General features: G+C 41.1%; 1 protein-coding gene across 1 annotated transcript; it reads left to right on the top strand.

The window, feature by feature from the left end:
* Window positions 1-535: 535 nt before the first annotated feature.
* PLAU (plasminogen activator, urokinase) lies at window positions 536-9,313 on the top strand. The gene is made up of 11 exons (XM_084290662.1): window positions 536-565; window positions 2,015-2,122; window positions 3,206-3,248; window positions 3,402-3,506; window positions 3,995-4,160; window positions 4,403-4,488; window positions 4,594-4,783; window positions 5,405-5,559; window positions 6,435-6,575; window positions 7,165-7,313; window positions 8,153-9,313. The coding sequence occupies exons 2-11, from the start codon at window positions 2,063-2,065 to the stop codon at window positions 8,345-8,347; spliced, it is 1,290 nt and encodes a 429-aa protein (XP_084146788.1). The 5' UTR covers window positions 536-565; window positions 2,015-2,062; the 3' UTR covers window positions 8,348-9,313.
* Window positions 9,314-24,075: the final 14,762 nt, after the last annotated feature.

The following is a 24,075-nucleotide window of genomic DNA, read 5'->3' as shown; positions in this document are numbered from 1 at the left end:
GGGTTTCTGAGGAGCAGGGACAGCGACGCTCCCAGCCCACACGGCTGCAGCCACCACAGTGTCCCCGGCAGCAGCCGCAGGTAGGGCCTTCATGAGGTGCCGGCAAATCCTGCCCTCGGCCCCCCAGAGCCCATGTAATGTCCTTCATGGCTGGGGGGCTAGGGCTTCTTTCACTGGGATAACCCCACAAAAACCACGCTCCTTCGTGTCTCCAGGCATGTTTGGACACAAGCCGTTCTGCTCACGGCCGCCGCTCGCGTTTCTCTTTTCATTTTATAACTTCTGGTAAAAGCTGCCGGAGGCCGCGGGGAGGCCGAAAGCAGCCTCCCTGCCCCACGTGGACCTCGGCCCGGCTGCCGGTGCCCCCCGAAACCGAAAACCCCCGCCCTGAGTCACCCCGCGGCGAGGTGAGCCCGGGGGGCGGCCCGGGGGGCGGCCCGGCCCGGGGCGGGCGGGGAGCGGCGACGGCACCGCCCCGGCCGGGCCTTTATAGCGCCCGCCCCGGGCTGCTGCCGGCACAGCTCCGGCCGTGCAGTGCCTGGCCTCCTGTCCCGCTCCTGGGCTGGTAAGTGCCGCTCCGGGCTGCATCGGCACGGAGAAGCCATCGCTGCTCGCGGTGTGGGGACGGGGCAGGGCGCTGCTGCCCCGGGGTGCCGAGGGGAGAGGCCGCTCCCGGCCGCCGCGTGGTTTGCAGCAGCGGCTGGCAGCGGGGATCGGCGCGCTGAGGGATGGGCCTGAGAAAATAATCATTTAGGGGGCTGAGTGGTTCGTATAGCTGCTAACAGCCTTTAGAAATAGCTGTCCTCATGTGAATTGTGCTGAAGGGAGAGTGCGCCTGCAGAAATGCGAGCCGCATCTGAGCAGTGTGCGTGAGGCACGGCTTGCCTTCTGAGCTGCTTACAAAGCAGGGGGTGCAGCCGCATTAGCAGTTCGCCTGGGACTGGGTCTGCATTTTTTAAATGAATGCACTGATCCTCTCCCACGCTTTGGTTTGTGCCCCAGGGTGGCCTGTACTTGTGCTGCAGTGCTTTGAATTAAGCTGGAAGATGCACTCCCATGCCACTAGGTGCTCCGTTTGACAGAACAGCTAGTGCAACCTGAAAGCCTGGGGTGCAGAAACAACGTGGGGCACCAACTCTAGTCTGCGGGGGGGAAAAAAAAACTACTTGCTAAGGTAGATGGAAGGAAAGTTCCTGTGGAGTCTCCTAATGATTCTTTATAGTTACCTTACTATTGTTTTTAATGAAGTGAGGGTGCATTCTTCCTCCCCAGGAAGAAATCCCCTGACTTGAACTGCATTTTTTTTTTAAAAAAAAAAAAAAAAAAAAGGAGTACTTTGTAGCTCCTTCCTGCATCACTTTTCCAGACTAGTCTTTTTTAACAGCCACTTGGGAGGGTTGCTACCATATGAGCTTGATGACAAGAAGTAGCTGCCTGTAAGAGGTCAAGGCAGAAGGCGTTCTAAGCCTCTCTAATACTCTTAGTGAGGTAACCACAAGACCAGACTGTCAAGAGTTTGTGGTGGGCAGAGGCAGGCAGGGTTATGCAAGTGCCCAGCATCAATGTGATGCAGCTGACAGCCATGGAGGTACTGAAAACATGAGCTTTCCCTTCCAGGTCTTAGAAGGGTTGTTCAGTGCTCTTAGGAGTCTTGCTACGAGGTAGTAATGATCAGTTAGATAGGTACAAACTGCTGGACTGCAACTAAATCCATCTGCCACTTTCTGACTGTTAGTCTATGCTGCAGTAACCAGGAGTACAGATTTTTCCTATTTCCCTGTCTCATTTATTTGCATGTCACAAAATCTGGCTACATACCTAAATGTACAAAAAAAACCTTCAAGCAATGAAACAACCTTTTGTTGAACTTATGGCAATAATATGCAGATCTTCCACAGTAAGCCACCTCTTAATTTTCGTCAGTTGTATCATGACTTACACTGAAACCAAGTAAGACAACAGAAAGCTGATGCTGCAAGCTAAAACATGCTACTAAATTCTCTTTCCTTTTCAGAATCAAAACAAAACAGAAGAGGAACGAAGTGAAAAGTTAGCTAACACCATGAAGCTATTCACCTTCCTCTCAGTAACCCTCGCCACTCTTGTCGCGGGACTAGATCCTGTAAGTTTTGAAATAAATGAGAGGGGTTCTAGTTGGAACCACTTCTATTTCTTTGATTATACTTCTGCTTTAGACAGGGTACTAGGAGTTCAATCTGAATGCTTCTTTCTGCTGCCTTTGCATGTACATGTACATTTGCTGCACATATACCTCCAAGAAACCTTTTTGAACCCTTTGGTTTTCTTCTGATTTTCTTCTAACTTAAGGTGTCTTCTAGAGCACAAATAGTGAAGACACCACGCAATAACCAAGAAATTTATCTTTTATTTTCTCATAGTGCAATCTAGATTTGGACACCAAGTACCAAGAATCTGATAGCCTTTCATGCAGGTGGATATTAGACCTTAAGTAAAGTTCCACCTTACCCTACTTGAGTGCAAAGCCTGAAAAAAAAGAGCAATGGACTGAGTATTTTTGACTCAGAACTTATGTGACAGTTAACATCTATTAGTAGAGCCATTCCCTGATATTAAGGAATTATGTTGCTACTGTGACACTTCAGCTCAGACAAACCCCCCTGACCCCTGTAAAAAGACTAGTTTTATCTCTTTATCCATGGGAGCAAATATCCAGCCTGCAAAGTGGAGGCAGAACCTGGAGTTCGGGGCGAAAATCTATTGTTGTGTAAATCTACTGGCTATTATCCCATAGCACAAACACAAAGCATGAAGGTCACTAAAAGGACAGGCAGCTGGAGGATATTCCATCTTAGTACTGCTTAGGAACTGAGATGTGGGGAGGGAGAAATCTGATTCCACAGGGACCCTTGAGAGCTGCCCAGGTCCTCACAGCAGAAATACCTGCAGTGTTGACCTGATGTGGTGGACTGAGTTGGTAAAGGTTTTTCAGACTGTTAGTTTTGGTTTTATTTTTTTCTCCTTTTTTGGTATGGCATTTTCTTGTCTGTGCTGCTGAAGCAAAGTTCCACTCCGCATTTGCATGCAGACTCTGCAGAACAAGTTGAGCTGGTAACTATGAGCAAAAACTTTTTAAAGCATTGGGGAGAGCAGGGAACACAGCTTAGCCCTGTAATGGGTAACAAAACATAAAAGTTTCCTTAAATATCTTTTTTCCTCCCTGTAGGCTTATGGCATGAAGCACTACAAACCATCACATAAACACAAGGGTAAGTATCTGTCTGTTAATTTAAAAAGAGCTTGTTAACCTTGATAAAGGGACTTTTAATGACACTTAAACAGAAAACTTAGTTTGCAACTACACTTCACTTTACTTCACCATTTAAATATTTTGCCTTTAATTAGTGGTTTTCTACTTGCAGACTGTCACTGTCTGAATGGAGGAACATGCGTTACCTACTACCTCTTCAGCAGAATAAATCGTTGCCTGTGCCCAGAAGGATACGGTGGGCTTCACTGTGAAATAGGTAGAGTATCAATCTTCCTTGATAATAGCTGAAGTAATTGGAGACATGAGCACTTAATACTTATGAAGTGCTAAGTGAAAACAGTACCCATAAAACATGACTGGATATCCTGCAGCACCTTATACTAATAGATCCATTGAGGAGAAATGGCTAAATACTGGAGCAAAACTGGGATTTCTAGTTCTGTCCCTGCTTCCTCACAAATGTTCCCTATTTCCTCATACATGTTTCACTTTGTAAAAATAAATGATCTTTGGGAGCGTCCAGAGGAGGAAACAACTATATTCTGAAGTAGTGAAGTTGTTAAAGCAATATAAATGCTGTAAAGCATGAGGTATTTGATGTGCAAAATTCAAATAGAAAACATTAAATAGGAACACTATAATCAGCCATCTGTTTTCACTTCTAATGCATGTTTTTTCATAAAAATGGTCCAGACATTGTTGTATCTGTTCTGTGGTAGAAGTAAAGGTTTTGTTTCTTTTCAGATGATGACAGTATATGCTACACTGGGAATGGGGAGAACTACAGAGGAACAGCAACTGAACCAGGGTGTTTACTGTGGGATCTTCCTTCAGTAATCAAGAGAGGTGCTTACCATGCTGACATGAAGAATGCTCTGCAGCTTGGACTGGGCAAACACAACTACTGCAGGTAAGATAATGCATCCATCTTCCTGTGATGGCATTACCAGAAATGTCTTGAAGGATGGTACATTTTTTAAAAGGAGTAAAAGCTATGATGAAAGATACCAATTCTGTGTTCAAACAGTTAGTCACTTTCTCTGGCATATCTTGCAACAGAGCACTTCTGCCCTTTCCAGGACAGTTAAAAAAATCTAAGACAACCATTTCATAAACTGTGTTAATGACACGCATACTACCTGTATCTTCCAGAAACCCAAATGGACGGAGCAGGCCCTGGTGTTACACCAGGAGGGGATTCTCCCTTCAAGAAACACCCTGCAACGTAGATAAGTGTGGTAAGTAACATTACTTTCAAGAGAACTGTTTCTAACAGAGGATATGCTTGTTTGTCATGTGAACACCTGAATGAAATCAAGGTCTGAATGATATCTTCCTCACAGAGCGCACATGTGGTCAGAGAAGCATCAGCAAGTACTTCAAAATTGTTGGTGGAAGGCAGGCTGAGGTTGAGTCTCAGCCTTGGATAGCTGGCATCTTCCAAAACATCTTGGGTATCGACCAGTTTCTGTGCGGTGGCAGCCTCATTGACCCCTGCTGGGTGCTTACAGCAGCACACTGCTTTTATGATCCGTAAGTGTGTACAGCTCTGCATCCTTCCATCTGCAACTTCCTTTAGCTGTCTTTTTTTGCCTCACTAAGCAAAGACGAAAATCAACTAGTTAGCATGTTCTTTTAATTACACAGAACAAGAAAAGCATCCATAAACATGTATTTGGAAGTCCAGGTTTAGCAGACTGAGCTAACAGACTGCAAACTTTGTGATGGATTATGCAATTCAAACCAATTTACCCAAAATTGGAACCAGGATTTCCTTCTACTTGAGCTGTTCCCAAAACTTAACAGTTGTACTGGAAGGTGATGAACTGCTGAATAATTAATTTAGGGTGTTTTTCCTTGTGGAAAGCTGATCCTCCCTGCATTCTGCTGGGGGGTCTGATTGCTGATGCCTGGCATTAGTAGCAGCTAGCCAGACACGCATTTTGCAGTGCCTGGACATCTGGCTTATTCACTCTATGTGGTGAATCAGGAGTCTTTCATTTAGTGTACTGGATCAACTGTCACAGCTGTGTCAACTTTCCTTTTTCTTGTCTTTACTGAAGTAAACATGAAACAGAACTGGGACTTGATTTAAACTGCAGACCTCACTGTCGGAAACCGGTAGCCTTCATGGGCCTTATTACTTTCACTCAGGTCAAAAAGAAGACCAAGTACGTCAGCCTACAAAGTCTTCCTTGGGAAGTCCGTACTGAATGTTACTGATGACAATGAACAAGTGTTCATGGTGGATGAAATTATCTCTCACCCGGACTTTACAGATGAAACAGGTGGCAATGAGAATGACATTGGTAAGTGTCATCTTAATATGAGCCTTTAAAACACTGAGGATAGCTGGAGGCTATGTAATTATGATGTATGTCAAGTATAAGAAGTAGAACCAGAGAACAAATGAAGAGGAACAGGAGCCAGGTGCTTCTGAGAACCAGGCCTGTGGTGCAACTTTCATTTATGTCAGTCTGATTTGTGACATCTCAGATGCAAAGCTCCTCAGTGCATTACCTGGCACACTGGCAAGTACAGTGGGTAGAGACAGAAATCCACCTGCTGTGTGCATGTGCTATGGTAGAGGAATGCCTCATCAGCTAAAAGTTTTCCTGAATTAATCCAGATTCTCTGAAGTCTCTCCAGTTTACACAAACCTCTCCTAAACCAACAAAATCAGATAAGTTTCTTTAACTTGGATGGAACAGAATTGCTGTTCTTGAACTTGACACAGCTCTTCCACTGTATGCTTTAAATTCTATAACCCTAACCAGGTGCCTGCTACTAAGAGAAAAAGGCACAAAGAACACTTTCATAATACTTCTGGAGAGTAGTGCAGTATAAACTGCCCTCTTGAGTGTGGTGACTGATGCCACGCTCTAGAGACAGTCAGGAAACTGGTATTTTTATATGGTTGAAGATGACCTTTCACAGAATACCTCCTCCCTGACTTATCACCCCTTATTCTTTCAGGAAAGTAGCTTAAGTTGCAATGTTTACCAGTTTCAATGCTGGAAAATTAATTTTGTCAGTAAATGCTTTTAGAATGGCTGTAGTCAATGAGAGGGTTCTTATGTAACCAGAACCCCCATAAACTGTACAGGATCTTTCTATTTTCAGGGAATGTGAAGGGAGCTTGCTTTAGAAGTTTAAATGTGTTCTCTCTGATTTATTTTCTTAGCTTTAGTAAGAATAAGAACAGCTTCTGGACAGTGTGCAGTAGAATCCAAGTATGTAAGAACAGTCTGCTTGCCAGAGAGGAACCTTAACCTACGTGACAATACCCAGTGTGAAATAGCTGGCTATGGAAAACAGGATTATTGTAAGTGAATGACTTCTCTTTTGAAAGTTTTGCTTAACTGTATGGAAACTGGTTATTTTCTACACCATGATCCCGAAAAGATGAGAAGAGAAAAAAGCATTGCAGCTATTCTATATATTCTATGTGCTTATGAGGTCCTTTCTTTAACTTTCTCTAGGTCTTTCTAGTTGCTAGTAGTACTCTACCTGAGTCTTCTCACACCTGTCAACCATGCCCAGTAAGCCAAGATGTAATCAACAGCTGTCTTTGCATTCCTTATGTACTGAGAACTAGAAGACAAAGCTGTGCTAGAGGATTAAGCAAGGATATCGTCTATGCATAATTTTGTCCAAAAACACACCAACTATTTCAAAAAAAAAGCTTCAGTTTGCAGTTGGAACACTTCCTTCTCTTAAAAACTTAGTCACTAACAGTATAAGTAAAACAATGCCATATAAGCTGGAAGTAAGAGCCTCAAATCAGAATTGGAATGGTTAAGGGTGGTGTTGGCTTTCTTGTTTCATTGCATCAATGAGTACTAGAAACATGTTAGCTTGTTTGTTTTTCCTCTTGGAGGGTGAAAATAAACTTTTTTTCCTTTACTATCCAGATGATATTTACTACGCTCAAAGACTGATGTCAGCCAGTGTGAACTTAATATCACAGGACAAATGCACAACTAAATACTATGACAGTGTCAGAGTTACTGACAACATGGTCTGTGCTGGAGACTCCCTGTGGGCAACTGATGCATGCAAGGTAAAACTGGGTTTTGTTTGCTTGTTTCAAAACACTTTAAGTGCATGCTTATCATGTGGATCAACTGGTAGCATTCCTTAAAGTGTCAGGAGAGTCCTTTCTACAGAGGCTCCTCAGCAAAGCCAGGGGAGTTGACCCTGTACTGTGGCTGAACACAGGGAAGCCAGTGGGGATCTAGATAGGTGTTAACCTCTCCAGACCAGCCTTTGGAGGAGCAACAGCTGCAGTCTCTGCCACTGCTCCTGAGAACTTTATTTCGAACTTGTTCGAGCAAAGGCCAGTAGATACACGCATCAGAGGAATATAGCAGCTGTGCTAGTGTCAGCCTCCCCTTTTAACTATAGCTTTCTGGAGGGACAAAAGGTGGATTACAGGAGAATAAGCCTTCAGATGGATTCCTCAAAACTGGCTTTGCTTCCCTGCACCTCAATAAGCAGCATGGGTGTGTCACATGTGCCACTAAACAAACAGGAGTTACTCATAGGTGTACAAGTACCTTGTGTGTAGGGGGATGATTAATTCTGATAAAGGATTGGAAATGCTGGCTTTCATCTTGTATAACTAGCCTAACAGCTGTCATAACTTTCATAAGTGCTGTGTCCAGAATAATTACTGTCTGTGCAAGCTAGGGGTGAGCAGAGACCTTGTTACTGTACAGATCGTGCTCTAGCTGCAGCAGGTGCTGAGTGTTTGGTTCTACCTATACAGTGCTTTCAAAAATCAGAACTAGCTCATAGATATTGACTACTTGTTCCAGTTCTGAACAGCAGTAACAGGTTCCATGTTACAAAGGCTCCATCTGCAGAAAACAGCCTAATTTACTCTCTTTGCCTTCTCAGGGAGATTCCGGCGGCCCCATGGTCTGTGAGCACAATGGCAGGATGACGCTTTACGGGATTGTCAGCTGGGGAGATGGCTGCGCAAAGCAAAACAAGCCGGGTGTTTACACCAGAGTTACTAAATACCTTAACTGGATTGACTCCAATATGAATGCAGTGCTAACCAAAAGTCGTTCTTTCCCTGAACCCAAGTGATATCTTTCCACATCTGGACTCAAATGAACAAGTTTAAGTCTGTGTTGATGCCAGGACACAAAGTACTGACTTTACTGTAAGAGTCTACTTTTAACTGCTCCTGTGGTCTGCCACTCACGTCAGTTTCTGATGCAGAAAGACAGTTGATGTGAACTCACTACTATGAATTACCAAGAACCACTCCATGGGAAGTGAAAATATTTAACATTTAAATGAGTATTCCCATGCATAGTACTATACATATCAAGTTATCTGTTCACTTAATTTATGAACTGGTATCTGGTCAGGTAGTATTGGTCAAGCTTTAACTCATTTTACTTGTGTGCATTTGGTACATGGTTTCAGTCTAAAAACCTGACTCACCCTGAGCAGTGCTGTGTCAGACTTAATCTGTGAACAGCAGTATTGAGTGGGTGACAATGCTTTGCATCAGAATATGCAAGGAATTATAGCACCACTACTTATCACTTAATTACCATTTAATGTGTGAGGAAGGACCAAACTGAAGCAACAGGCTCTACACAGGGCTCACTTCTGCAGATCTAACACTAAAATCTTCAGGATGACAACTGCAGCTGTGTTGGTATGAGTACACCCAGAGGTTATACACTGAAGAAGGGAGCTAAAGAAAGGAACTTTGACAGCGTGACTGGACTTCCAGTTCCACTTTCTATGTCCCCTTAGTCTAGCTAAGGCACTTCTTTCCATGTATGTACACAACACTGAGGAGATGTAAGGATTCAGCACTCACTGAGTGCTACAACTGTCATAGTCAGCACATCACTTCCATTCACTTAACTGTTATGGCATAGAAATTACTTCCTTCTCCTAAGACTTACGCTGGTTTTATTTTAAAACTTGTCTTTGTTTTATAAATGGAATTATTCATATGAGGGCTGGAACCTCCTCTTTTATTTATTTTTATTATGTTTAACTTATTATTTGTATTATATATGTAAATTTATAAATAAAACTATTATTCTTATGGGGCTGTTCCTTCTTTGTTTGAAACAAAAGGCTAGGATTTGAAAACAGAACTGCTTTTAGTAAGTTCTAACTAATCAGTGTTAATCACTGTCTCTCTACGTCACCAAACTTTCTCTTTACTAAAGCATTTCACACAAAAATTGACTGTCTTGAACTCTGAGGTACAGTACTGAACTGCAATGTGTAAATGAGTAAGCCAAGTAGCATAGGCTGAAAAATATGATCTAATATCTGTATTGTAGGAAGTTCTTGAGTATTCCTGTGGACTAGACATTCCAAGTAACTGTGGCACACGAGGCAAAATCTCAAAGCAAAAGGTCTTGTTTAGGTTTCACCCTAAGGAAACACTATGCTCTTTGACTGCTCTGCAATAAGCTTCCACCCACTCCGCAGGGCAGGTGGGAAATGAGGAGATAGGTTTCAGAAGCATGCTCCTTATCTTGAATCTTGATCTTGATTGAGGTGTGAGCACAGGTGTAACAATACAGTATACTCCTTTTGCCAAAACACTGCAGCAATATCATAGAAAGGTGCTATAAAGGAAGCGATCATGTCAGTTTTTCTCAATACTTTGTGGATGTTATTTTTATAAAAGAAATACATTTGACATTAGTCTCAAACACTGAAGCAAAACCTTAGCTGAAATTATACCTCAACAACAAGCTTTACTCATACTACAGTTCACTTCCTTTTTTTGGGAAATTTTCGGGAAAAGTTCACCCAGAATAGAATTCATAGAAGAGTGTTAAGAACAAAGCCATACTTAAAGCCAACTGAATTTCCAATACTGGACAAAACGTCAATTATAAACATGAAGTAAATCCTTGTTGAAGATATTTTGTTGTTTGGGTAGATGTTAAAGGCAGCAAATGTTCTCAAGGTCTTCTGGGTGGTTAAGAGAACCCTTTAAGATCCTAGCGTCGCTCCAACATCTGAAAGAGCATGCTTTGTATGCTGTGGTTTTGTTTCTTTTAAAGAAGCTGCAAGAAATGGGCAGACAGGAGCCTCTGCTGTAAGTGATATTTATAGCAAGTTTATGGGGAAGAGTTTGTATCACAGCACCATATATGAATGTGCTATGTGTGATACTTGGAAATCCTAAAGCAAAAGGCCTGCACATATTATAACAAAACCCTGGCAAGCATTTAACACTGCTAAAAATGACTTCCTAATCCAAAGTGACCATCATGGATCTAATTAGCAGGCTAATTTCTGAAATCAGCAATTCTATCCTAAACGAATGACACAGTAGGCCAGTAAGACTCCTGTAGTTACAGGTCAAAAGATCACAGGCCAGCAATTTGGTTTACCATTTTTGACCTGCTTTTTAAAAAGTTAATACCCAAATGTTTTTGTTTTGGGTACTAGGTACTTACTCATCTTCTCTCAGAAATTCGGAATTTGAGTATTACTGGAATCACATTACAGGACTGTTAGCAACACTTAAATGATTGTTGCAGATCAGATCATAGTAACATTTATGTGCTTATTATAGATAAGAAAATCTCAGATGTGTATGTGCAAGCCTTTGGGGCTCTCATACAAACCTTCTTGCCTGAGATGCTAGCTGCTTAATGATCAATGTCTCCAGATTTCAGAAACATTTTGGAAAAGTCTCAATTGAGATAATTGTGAGCTGAAAGCTGTGTTCTGAATGCAAATGAGCAATATCTGGGAAAGAATGGACTTTTTTTTTTTTTTAAAAAAAATAGTACTCACAGTAATATTTCAGTCATATACTTTTTTTTTTTTTTTTTTAGGTTATAGACATCAATGAATGTAAAAAAAAAAAAAAACAAACAAACAAACTGAAAAGATAAAAACATTTTTCCTTTTTTTTTTTTTTTTTTTTCGTTTTGATAAAACAGAGATGAGGTAGATAAACTCAGCTCAATGTTAGACTGACTACTGTCATTTCATAGCAATGTGAATTCAGAGTTGCTCAGGTCCAAACAATATAGCAATCCTTTAAAATTTATCAGAAAATGCATCAGCTAAACTCCCTCCATCCAATAAGCCCACTGACCTTCTCAGAAGCACACTACATCTTGTAGCTTATTTTACTTTGGGTACATGAAGATTGCTTATTTGTGATGGAAGGATGGGAACAGGAATCTCAATGAAATCTTGTCCTTTAGGCTCAAGCCCAAAGCATGTAACATCTGGACTATTTCCAGTTCTGTTACTGTTAATCACAATGTCTTTATACATCAAGTTCCCATCTAAAAAGTGAGTGGGACAGCATTTTCTTTCTCCCACAGATCTGCCTTGGTAAGCTTTTTCTGGTGGAAGGAGAGTTGACAGCCATGTGAATGTCCTCTGAGTAACACACCAATGTCCCAATCTTGTACAGGGACAGCAAGCACCACTTAAAACACAGATATACAATACTGGGTCAGGAACACTTTTGCAGTACATTTTGTGGTTGGGATCTACAAACAGAAGTTTATGAGCAGAGGTCAACAGTGTTTGCAGTAGAGTTATTTGGTGAAAGCGTGCTGTATGTAAACTGCTGTTTAAAGTTTGTGCAGAGAATTAAAATCGCATTGTTTCCAGAGAACAGATTGGAGATCTCCTGCGAGAGACTGTGCAATTAGAGACTGCCCAAGAAGAGGAGGAAGGCATTCTTTGGTGGTTTTCTAAACAGTAACTGACAGCCCAGTCTGACCAGTGTTAGCAGAAAATACTTTGAGCCCAACATAAGCAATGGTAACATAGTTTTAGAGAGAAATCTACCATGTTTTAATCTTATCTTTCATGCTGCTATGGATTTCTCACTCCACTCCACTGCTTCTTTAATTTAAACATTTATCAAAGTATGAAAGTCAACAGATTTGCAACAGGTGGAGATACAAAACTATCTTCAGGGTTATTCTGTATTATCACCATAATGAACTGTGTGTTTGTCATTGGCCTCTGTGGGCTTTTTGTATGAATCAAGTCAAGTCCATACAATACAAATTTCAGATTGCTCCCATCATTAATGAATACCAATAAGAATGAAGAAGATGTGATAAACAAAACTTGCATTTAGGTCTCTTTTATTCTGAAATGTAGGAAGCTCTGGAGGAATCATGAATAAAGAGAGAGCCTCGAGACCAGAGGAGATTTAGATGCACTCACCAGAGATGAGATGTACACACCAGAGGAGACTTAGTGTACTTTTGGTAGTGCACTCCCAGAGCCTAGCCTCAGGTTTTTAGGCTCTGACCGATGGCTGCTTGTGTGTGCAATCATATCTGTTCTTTATCTTTTGTTAGAGAAACTGCCCCAACAAAAAAAAATGAAATATTTAATTAAACACAGTGTACATACATCTCTGCTTTGGCAGCTATAATATTTATGTATATACCTAATATATATAACAGAAGCCACAGGAAGCATTTCCTTTCTCTCCTTCCAGGGGGTGAGCAGAACATAATCCAGGCTGTGGCACTGGGGAGGAGAAATAGAAACAGTGTTGAGAGTTGTGCATGGAGCATGGCGAGCACCACTGCAGAATGGCAACAGAAATACTAGGGAGAGGACCTTTTTGGAAGATACTGGGTATCTGCTAGCTACTAACATACATGCAGGACAAATCCTGATACCGTAAATCTGCTCTTACTTAAGCATATATTTCCTTCATTTCAGATATGTGGCAGGCAATGGGAATGAACAAGGGTCCAAAAGGCATTTAGAAACAGCTCTGATACAGGCACTAGCCAAAGGGAAGAGATCAAACTCTCAGAAGCCTTTGGAGCATGACTACTAAGAACTCAAATCCGTTTTATCTTCAATACTTCCACAAAAGAAACACAATTAAGCAATAAGGATAAAGCCGTATCTGATGTGTTCAGGACATAGAAACCCAGTTTAACCTGTCAGCTCTTAAAAAAGGAAGTGATGCATTCTGCGTGGACAGACCACTTTGCCTTATATAGCTGAAGCCTTCTTAATGGAAGTGGAACTAAAAATGACTCAAAGCACTCAAAAATAAAATGTGTTTTAAATAAACTAAGTTATGGTGAAACATGATACAGAGTCACCTATTTGTTGCATATGTTACATCACTTCCATGAGGAATTGTATATGTGGGAGAATTTTGTGCATATTGAAACCTGACCTAATCCAGAGCAGTATGACTGTTTTGTCACCAAGCCTTCATCTCCCATCTGACACTTAAGCATAGCTCTTATTTGCTTTAAAGCAAATGAGAACAGAGATTATCCATAAAAACAGAATCAAACCTTTCTGCATTAATCCAACTTGTAATCTGAAGTTTAGATACCTCTAGCTCAAGCCAAAGTAAAAAATGTAAACGGCATTCTTGAAACAATGCCTTTTTGGTAAGGAGCAAATCTGGGTTAAACTTGGCATACCCCTTCCAAATCCATTGCACCCCCTGCAGTTATACAAAAGGACAGTCTGAGCAGAATCAGGGGTGTGGTGTTTAACCTTCTGGCAAGTGAAACCTCAAAGAAGTGGAAATACAAGCAATTTATGGAACAAGTACCTCTTGGACAATGTACACCCGCAAGTCAAGCATGCACATACAGGCAGACCCTTAACAGCAGTATGTTCAACTCCTGGGTCCTGTTCCATAGCTACAACCAATTGACTCATTCAGACTTAGGCTGCCTCTGCCTGGTAGGATACACTACAGATGTTTGAAGCCGTTTGAAGCTGTGAAGGACTGCAAGTATCCTGGTTTCTAAACAGAATTCAGAGTGAGCTTAACAAACCACAGTTTTTGGAAATGAGCAAGATGCAAGTTAATAAAGACAAACAGGAATAAACAAACACACAGATGCAGATGAGGGATGACTGGTATTAAAGCAGATCCAGAAGGCACAGCAAACCACAAGCTGGATTTAAATCAACAGTATTGAGTTAAAAACCATAAGCATACTGACACATTCACTTGCATACAGTCTGTAAGCCTAGGGACTATGCTGACACTCAGCTGAACCTTGTTCTGGCATCACTCTTCTTGACAATAACACAACAAAAAAGATCAATGATCTAGAGCACATTAAAGAGAAAAGACTGAAAATAACTAACTTGTTTAATCTAAAGAAGCAAAATCTAAACAGGGGATTTTATTCAAAGGGGAAAAGGCTGCCGCACAGAAGGGAATAAACTGTGCTCTGTGTCTACAGGAGACAGATAAGAAACAATAAACCTGACTGCAGGAGGGGAAACTGATTCAAGGTACTATGAAAACTTTTCTAATGGTAAGAGTAACAAAGTGCTAAAATAAATGTCACTGATTCTCTCCCTCTCTTAGAGGGAGATAAATCTGATTATACTGTTAACTGGATCCTGAAACAAAACTGGAAGAGATTTTGAAAATCATCTAACCTCAGGTTCCATGTTCTATTATGAAACAGATGATGCTCAGTGAGATGACTACATGAAAATACAGACACCACAGAGAAGTTTAGAAATAGTATTACACAACTGCAAATTGAAACACCTCGTTAAAAATTAGTTTTAAGATGTGGGTCCTATGAGAGACAACAGTCTGGATTTCTGAATTAACCTCCTAATGGTAGAATAATAACAATAAAGTATCGAGCAAGTGTTTCTGTGACTCTTAACAAAACAATATTCCAGACAGAATTAGAATCAAATGAAATGCTTCCATGACCCAACAGGGTCACATTTCCAAGGAATTACATGTGCAACTGGCAAGTGAGTAAAACAAATGTCCCTTGTTGGTAGTGGAAATGTTGTTTCTCTGTTGAATAACTGGAAAGTGTTTTGTACGTAATGCTATGACTTGGCATCATAAACACAAATTACATCAGTATGTTTCAAGCTGAAGGCCCTTGGTTGTGATGCAAACCTTCCAAAGCTCAGTATTGTTATAAGGAGGCAATCAGGAAACAAGCTGAAAATCGCTGGCAACCACCAACCACTGCCAGGCACAGGTGTATGAATTTTAGGATCTGATGCCTGTTTAGTGACATAGTACAATTCCTGAAAAACAGATGGACGTTTACAAATACATATATGCACAGGTATCAGAAATGAAGCGAACTATCTCAGTTAGTCATAGCTCTGATTTTCTAAATCCAATATATTCATAATTTCAGCAGCAGTCATTAAGAAGCACCACTTACTAATTCTTCCTTAAATTTTCTCTTGTGTTGTGGCACAAAACATTAGCCTAGGTTAAAACAAAGCACCCCCAAATGACATAAATTGGAACATCACTGCAGCTGTTGAAACTGCAGCTGTTCCATGAAGATCACTGTGCGTACTTGGGATTACTACAGCACTTCAGGACACAGGAGAAAAAAAATCTTAACTACCATTCCAACTCCTTCATCCTCAGATACACTTGCAAAGTGTGACACATTGCAAATTGATGTGATTGCTTAACTTCTTGATTTTTAAACACATTCCCATGCTATGTCAAAGCAGCCCCTGCCACATAAGCACTGCCTTGAACAGGTACCCTTGACAGCCTCAGCTGTATGTTGCTCTGGAATTTGCTGGGCAGCAAGCAGCTTTAAGTAGCTGTCATTCCAAAATTAACCCAGTTGTCTCAAAAATGATTTTAACCAATAAGCTTTCAGAAAGAGGAGAAAAACTATCAGACTTAAATCAGTAAAAGAATTCAATTTCCATCATTCAAGAAGCAAGAAGATATTTTTAGTTCCTTAGATGGTTACCAGCTTCTGTTCTGGAAGGACCTTAGCTGTCATTTTACAATTGTGATTCTTCACAGAATAAGTTTTAGGCATTCTTGTTTGGATGTTTGATCTGGCTGTGAATGCCTTCCTGTTGGACTAAAGCCATCTAAATAACTTGAATCTATGTGTGAGTGAACTTAAATTACAGTCCTACATCCTATACGATAGAATAAGCTTCCATGGTTGTATGAGAACATAGGGATGATTTTCTTTACAATAACTGCTGCCTTATTCAAAAATGAAGCAAATGCGGCCACATTATTCCTGCCAGTACTTTTGTATATGACATCCTTCAAATGTTTGATTTGTTGTTGAAGATTTCCTTGAAAATGTGGGGTAGAAATTCCTATTCCTTCTGTCATCTGAAGACTTGCTGAAGACAGAAATATTTTAAGTTTCCAGCTTTATAGAGGGTCACTGGGTCACAGCATAAAGTGAATCTAGGCTTGGGTGGTTCATTTCCCTTGGCCATCCTATACTTGCGATCAAATATATTTGCTGACAGACACGACATTTTATTCATCATCTTAAAGAACAAGTGATTGCAAATTTCATTATAAACTAGATATAAATGGATATTTATTTATTTATTTATTTATTTATTTATTTTCCCCAGACAAGTTCATTTAAAATAACTGCAGTGAGGTTGGTTGTACATATTACATCTTCTGGCATCTAAAGACACCTCTGTCTTATATTAACTGCATCCTTTATTTACAACAGCCTTATTTAAAGACACACACAGCATCAAGAGCTCTCGTCTTTATTGCTTGGGAAGGCAAATCAGAGCAATTGATAATATTGGGTCCCTTCCGATTTGGGATATTCTATGCTTCTGTGATTCTATATCCTGCAGCTGAAACCAGGCAGGCTATGGAAATATTTTTAGACAGTCAACTCAACTCAGCCCTAAAACTACATTAAAGGGACTTCTACAACATTTAGAGGGGAAATGCTATTAGTTACTTTCTTCGCTCTAAAAATCTGGGAACAATTCTTGTTTTTAAAGTCACTTTCTAGTCCTAAAATGCACACACGTCCTCCTGAAGCGTGAAAACAACCACAGGTTCAGAGGCAAGCGAGCTGTCAAAGGAGTGACCTGACAGCTGTCGGCAGGATGGGACAGTGACAGGACAGCTCATGAGCGCTGCCAACTGCGTAGCTTAAAAACCAAAGCTGGTCCCGCGAATGTGGCCTGGTTTGGATTCAGCCGAGAGCAGGAACTTGTTCTCCACCGCAGCACAGGCCGCCAGGGGGAGCGGCAGCCCCGGGAAGCGGCGGGCACGGGGCGGCCGCGCCTCGGCCCCCTCCAGCGGGCGGCGCCCGCGCCCCGCGGCTGGGCCGGGCCGGGCCGGGCCGTGAGGAGAGGCCGCGGCCCCCGGCACCGAGGCAGCTCCAGCGCCAGGAACCGCCCGTGCCAGGGCCCGTCCAGGCTGCCGCCTGTCACCCGTGACTGGGAAGCGTAGTTTGTAAAGCCAGGAAGCTTTTTTTCAGGCTCTAATTTATCAAGTGTACACCAATAATTCTTCTGAGTACATTGCTGTAAGAAAAATGTGAAAAACGTGGCAAAGATAAAAAAATCCTGCTTCATGGTTCCATTAGGAGCACTTGAAAGTGCTTTTTTTTCCTGACGTACAAACAGAAATCAATGTTGCTTAAGGAAGCAAGCGCTCCTTTTTCAGATCAAACCCGAGTGCCTATTTCCTCTCGTTCTGCAGATGCCAAACACGACAGCCAGATGCCTGCGGTACTGGCTATTTCTCCTAAACCAGCTACCCCATTAGGAACAGGTCTCCTGTATTTTGAGGCTCGCTACAGACTGTCAGACAACTCCGTGAGCACTGCAGGCAATCCCCAGTGTCTGTTCCTATTGATCCTGATGGCAGCCCAGTTACATTCCAAACTAAGGCCAAATCACCTGTTCCTTTGTGGTCCCTTCCACCACAAGTACATGACGCACCGTATTTTGAAAGCAGATGATACCAGGCTGGGGAAATCAGCATTGAATCAGAAATTAAGGCAGGAGGTAGAAAGTTTTCAGTGATCTTTAAAATTATTTATAGTATTGATATTGTTTGCAAGAATTGGTGGTTCAGATGTCCAGGGTAAGTGAGTAGATCTTTTTTTCTCCTGAAAGGGTAAATTCTGGATGACAACGCGAAGACAACCTACTGCAGAAGAAAATATTCTGAAGCATTCAGTTACGAATTAAACAAAGAGTAACAGCGAGCTCATTTTCTCCACAAGATGCACATGACCCGTTAGCCCCATAGAACCTGTGGGATGGTTACAAGTCATACCATACCAATTAGCTAAGGAAGAGAATGGTTTGGGGGGCAGAATTCAATATTCCAAGCTATGAAGATAGCTGTTATAGCATAGTGGCAGAATGGTTACGATGCACAGACCAAGTTCACCAAAGATTAACACTCATTAATTGAAAGAGAAGTTTTTACATAAGCCACAAAGAAAATAAAATCAGTGTGTTCACAGCTCACTAACAGGAAAAATGGTGATTTTTTTTTGGTCATATTTGACTTTTGATGCAAATTATTCCCACTGTTTCAAGAAGGTGGAGACTTGTGTCTGAAACAAGTATTTACCACACTGTAGAACATTTTCACAATAAGTCCATAAACAATATACCTATGCCAATTAAAAAAGCAAATAGAATACACTTGTGTTTTGCCATGAAACATGTCACAAACATATTTTAGCTGTTGTAAAGGGGTTAAACTCTGATAAATGCTTCAGCAAATTAACCTGGTTTCCCTTCCTAACTATACAAACTGTTGCATACATTTTCCCCTCTAGCAATCTCATTTTCATTGTTTCACACTACCACTCTGAATAGTAATTTGGCTTTGAATAATTGCCCTCATCATAATGCAGATGTCAACACCAAACTCTACCGACAGAGACTACAGTGAATGCAATGCTGTGGTTTAAAATGCAAGCTCTTGTATGCAGAGCCAGTGAAGCATGTGTTTTTTATTTTTCAGCTGTTTCCCACAGATTGAAAATTCCACAGGCTACAGAGTTTTGAATAATTTAGAATGCTGCTTGGAATATTCTTTAGCTAGAAAAAATATTTTAAAAGGGAGTGAAATTACTTGATTTGCTTTGCTGGATAGATTTGATTCCTCAATAAGCAGTCTTCCTAAGCAGCAGAGACTAAGAACATAAAGGGGTAAGAGACATAAAACATGCCAGGAGAACAGATTGATTCTTTAATGAAACTCAAGAGCAATTTCATCACTGAACAAGACTACACCAGCAAGGTTATTTCTCTGTTTCGTTGACAGGAGAGTAATGAAACTAAGCTGTAGGACTTGCTTGACTACTCAGAACAGACAGAACTCGGGTAGGTGTAGGGCAAATAGATTAGCCTGCGATTGCTTTAACGGCAGGGTAGGGTGTTGGGGAACCAAACACCGTGACACTTGTTACTCAGAAAGAAATGGCCAAACATTTATTCTAACTCACTGGTGATATCTATGATGGTTTAAGATAAATGTTTAAAAAAATCTATTACTTCTCTCATGTAAAGGAATGTGAACCCAGCAAGGGAGTCAGTTAAGGTCAGCTTCCTCATTGTGCATCTTTTTCCACCTCCTCTGCACGTCTTCCCTCAGCTGGAGCCAAATTCAGAAATGGCATTTATATTGCACACATTTTTTTAAAAATACCTATTTTATTCAAAATAAAATACCTGCTAAAGAGTCTCCGATTAAAAACAAAACAAAAGAAAAAAAAAAAACACACCTCTGCAAGTCTTGTTTATCTAGATTATGTTCTCCTAATGAATAAAACATCAGAGCTAAAGCATCTTTAACAGGATGAATCCCAAATGTTCAGCCCTGCCCTCTTCAGTGCCAGCAGCTCCCCTTGCTTCTCACAGGCACCAGATACACATGCCAGAGGTAGGATCTGGCAGCTTTCTCACCCTAAAATCCAGATTGTCATGAATTAGAAATACACTTCAATGAGATTGAATGCCTGCAAGGATAACTCTCACTCATGATAGTCAAGGCACTACAAAACATAGATGTATGAACTTCCTATGCAGTTTATGTTTTCCAAACATTGCAAGTCATAGTTCTGAGTCTGGGCTGCAGCTCTAGCAGGAGGCTGAGAATGAACTGAACTGAACTGCAGCAACAGTGTTCTGTCTGTGAAGAGTCCCTCCGGGGCTTCCCTCACTTAGACCTGTCAAGTCTCATTGCTCACAACATACGACTCACTCAGTTCCACCTCAGCTAGTGCAGATTCCCACTTCTGCCACAGTTTGTGCTTTGTGTATTTGCAGTGCCACGATTTTCCTCTAGCTCTTTGCTGCACCTTAGGTCCTGGGGTTGCAGAAGGAGCAGACTGTGGCAGCAGTGCTTGTTCTGGGCACCGGCAGCTCTGAGCCTAGCAGCTCTGTGCTTTCCCACAGATGTGACTCCATGACGTGACCTTGGCCATGCCAGATGCACAACTTTCTGCCTCATCAAATACAGTCCCATGAGTAAGCATTAATATCTGTTAAAAGATTCAAGCTCCGAGAATAGACTGTGAGTAAATATAAATCAACACGTCTGCATGGCTGATCAGATAGTATTTGCACTCGACTGAAACCTTTAAGAAGCAAGCAGCCAACACTGTTAGCTTCACGTGGCCTCAAAACCAGTCACCAAATTGATTGCAACAAGTGGCCAGCGGAGCTGAATCACTGCCCCGGGGAGGAATGCCCATAGTAACATCTTTGCTTCTGAAACTTTGGTGCACTGACAGTGCAAGCCCTGTGTGTCCTGCCAAAGCCAGAAAGTTTGTTTCCTGCATTTCTCAAATCCGTGATGGAAGCAAAGGGCTACATTTTGTGTAGGTCCTTGGTTTTAGTAGTGACTCTCATTTCAAGGTACTGTGGAAGACTATTCACTAAGCATAGGTGAAAAAACATGTCCTTTGTTGATTGCAATTAGACAACCAAAGCATCAATCTTTCGTATTACTTTCACGCTTTTAGTAGTTTTGCTTCATTTTGTGACTTGTTCCTGGGACCAGTGAAAATACAAAATGAAAAAAGCTGAAAACCTTAAACTCAGGGAAGCCACATTACTGTATGTGTGAATCTGATAAGCACTGCCATTCTTTCTTGAATAGTACTTAGCAGAAGATAGCACTGTATTATCTATGGCCTAGACCACGTAATTGCTTCTTTAGCACTTATCCTGATTAGTTAAAATGACACATGAAAACCATCAAAGCAGAGCTTCTATTACGTGAAGAATTTATTATCACTAGTGCCGCATAAAGTTGATGCTTTAATTGAATTTGCTGCAAAAGCTGCACTACAAAGCCAGGTGAACAGCACTGCGGTGTCATGTATTCTGTACCTAGATGGTTGCTTGTATGTCTGCAAGGAAAATAAGCTTAGTGGTGTATGGAGACATAAAGTCTTCAGGCATCTAGACTAATTTAAACAGGTAATTCTGACACAAAGGAAATGTGCATGGAGGTGAGCCTCCATTTGGAATCGGTACGGCAGTTAACACATTAAAAATGTTATATTGGTTGTGAAGACAGATGTTCGTATAAAAATGTTCTGATGTTCTGAGTTAGCCATTACCAATATTTTTCAAAATTAAGCAACAAGCTAAAAGCTGTATAAGCCAAAAGGAATGAGGAATTAAATTTTATGAGTGTCTGTTCCCATGTGGGACTAAAGTTTTTAGTACACTGCTTGATGACTGCTTGCAAATACCAAGAATCAAAACAATTTCCCAATTTCCCACTGTGAAAGCTACCTTCAGTTTTTCTTTTCATCTGACATTGATCTCAGTGGAATTAGAAAAAGGATAATGACAGCCTTGAGATAAATGGCTACGATGCAAGCCTTCATGCTGCAGAGCAGGTAAGTGTTGATATCAGAAGATGATGTACAGCAAAAAGATTTTTTTTCTATAATCTGTTTGCAAAGAGTCCAGAAGGTGCTTTGGCTTCCTTAACATTGACAAATAAAATCATGGAGTGCTTCCTAAGGGAACTTTATCCTCATGTCACCAAATAGCTAAACATTTATTACAAAACTAGGAAAGATCATGGCACAGTAGTGCCACACAATCTTGTCTTCTCAGCTGGGGCTGTTGTGTCACATACAGAAAGTAACTTTAAAGTTAGCCCCCCGTTTCACTTACCATTCACTGGATGCAAAGATATGAGGCTTGGCTCTGAAAAGTTCTTGTCTTCTTTGCCTCAGCATCTCTCATATTTACAGATAACAATTGGTTTAAAACTAGCAGCCTAGTCAACAAGAATCCAGTAGTTCAAACAAGCTAAATAGTTTTATTTCAGTTTCTAGCACAAAGCGAACCACCAATGATATTTGAAAGTGTGCTTACTTAAAAACAATACCATTCATCCTACAGTGGGATAAGAGAAGATGCAGGAACTTATAACTGTTGTGATAATTGGTGTTTTGCTTAAAGCCTCTGCTCCCAGACTCAGGGGATTTAAGCTTTGATTCACAAGAAAAAATGTAGCCCTTATGGTTACAGAGAAAAAAAGTAAACTGTGACTCAGGTGTTTCCTTACAGAAAACAAAACAAAGAAAATAATAATAATAAAAAAATCCTTTGAATCTCAAAGAAAAGCCCATGATGTTACAGGAGGATGGGAGAGGGGAGAGAAGAGAAGGAATATATAAATCTGCAAAGAGAAGGAATATATACATCAGCAAACTACTCATACGCTTGAACTTTGTATGCCAATATATGTGATGTAAAGATCATCCACAGCAAAGCCTAAGCAAACAGAAGACACATCTGAGTGGTTATAATATTGCAAAGATTTGTATTTCACCTTCACATGCTGTACCACAATAACTTTTGCATCTGCAGCCAGCTGGCAGTCTGTAACTCAGTCTTCAAATATCTCATTCTGCCTATTTTTCAGAATTTTCACAGTACCCAATAATTTTCCCATAAATCTAGTTTCCATAAAGTAGCTCTGCATAGTACCCAGCAACACTCCTGCTGTATCTTAACTTTTTTTCTTCATGTGCAAGCAACTTTTGTCTGAGAAGAAAAGCTTGAGTGCAGCAGGAAGGATGTAACATATTTCCACATCACCAGTTCCTCTTTGAAGACCTATCACCGGAATCCAGACTTTGCCAGAATTATGCATCAAAATAATGCATCAAAGAGTAAGGTGTTTTTTCCTCCTGTTGGCCAGGCAGCATTTCACTTTGCTGACACTCTATTCAGCATGACCAAGCCAAATATGAAGCTAAGAATTTCAGCCTAGGTGAAGCCACAGATGATTGTCCAGCCATAGTGCTTCCAGTACCCACACTAAATTGCCCAGACCTAGCAGGGCACCTCCATGCTGTGTTGCACAATGCTGGGTATGCATCGACTAACTAGCAGTGCAGAGGGAAGAAAGACACTTTGACAAATTATCCTCTTAAAACAACCTCAGTTGCTCAGAGGAGAGTGACTGAAATAGCCTTTGAAGTTAGATATGGCAGGATGAACGTCTTTGGTGGTTTTGGCACGTATTCAAAGCGTTCTGAGAATGCAACAAACATGAAAGGTTACCTTGAAAACAAACAGAAGGAGCCAGTCTACTACTAAGCCTCAAAAGCACAGCCATTAAAGATCTTGTAATGTCTTACTTGGGAAAGCTGCTAAGTGCCAGATCAATGAAGAGATAATTTTGCATCGTTGGTTTCTAAGGAAGAAAGAGTCTAAAATATTCTGCTTGTTTTTGAAAAGCAGATTGACTCATAAAAGTAAGAAACGTGGACCATTTGCCATTATATACCAAGGCGCCACTTTTTGATTAAACTCCAGCATCAGGTCACAGAGGATTCACAGTTCTGCAGTGCAGGTGGAGGAGAAGGTACAAGCATGGAAATTAGAAACAAATGCATGTCACGGCACAGATGTAATGTGCATGAGGGGTCTTTTCTCCTTCATCATCCCGCTGAAGAAAGCAGGAACACAATATCACCAGCATCCAAAAGCTCCCCTCAGTGATGCGAACCCCAAGGGGCTTCACAGGACCACCATCTGCC

The sequence above is a fragment of the Netta rufina genome (assembly GCF_964035555.1).
Source record: "Netta rufina genome assembly, chromosome: 7".
NCBI lineage: Eukaryota > Metazoa > Chordata > Aves > Anseriformes > Anatidae > Netta > Netta rufina.
Note: the sequence above shows the minus strand (reverse complement) of the source record. Positions and strands in the feature narration are given on the sequence as shown.

Bases quoted from the DNA above. Each gene is read 5' to 3' on its own strand.
- PLAU (XM_084290662.1), top strand. From the start codon at position 2,063: ATGAAGCTATTCACCTTCCTCTCAGTAACCCTCGCCACTCTTGTCGCG. The intron at 4,489-4,593 runs GTAAGTAACATT...TCTTCCTCACAG, and splicing joins CTGCAACGTAGATAAGTGTG to AGCGCACATGTGGTCAGAGA. The intron at 7,314-8,152 runs GTAAAACTGGGT...TTGCCTTCTCAG, and splicing joins GGGCAACTGATGCATGCAAG to GGAGATTCCGGCGGCCCCAT.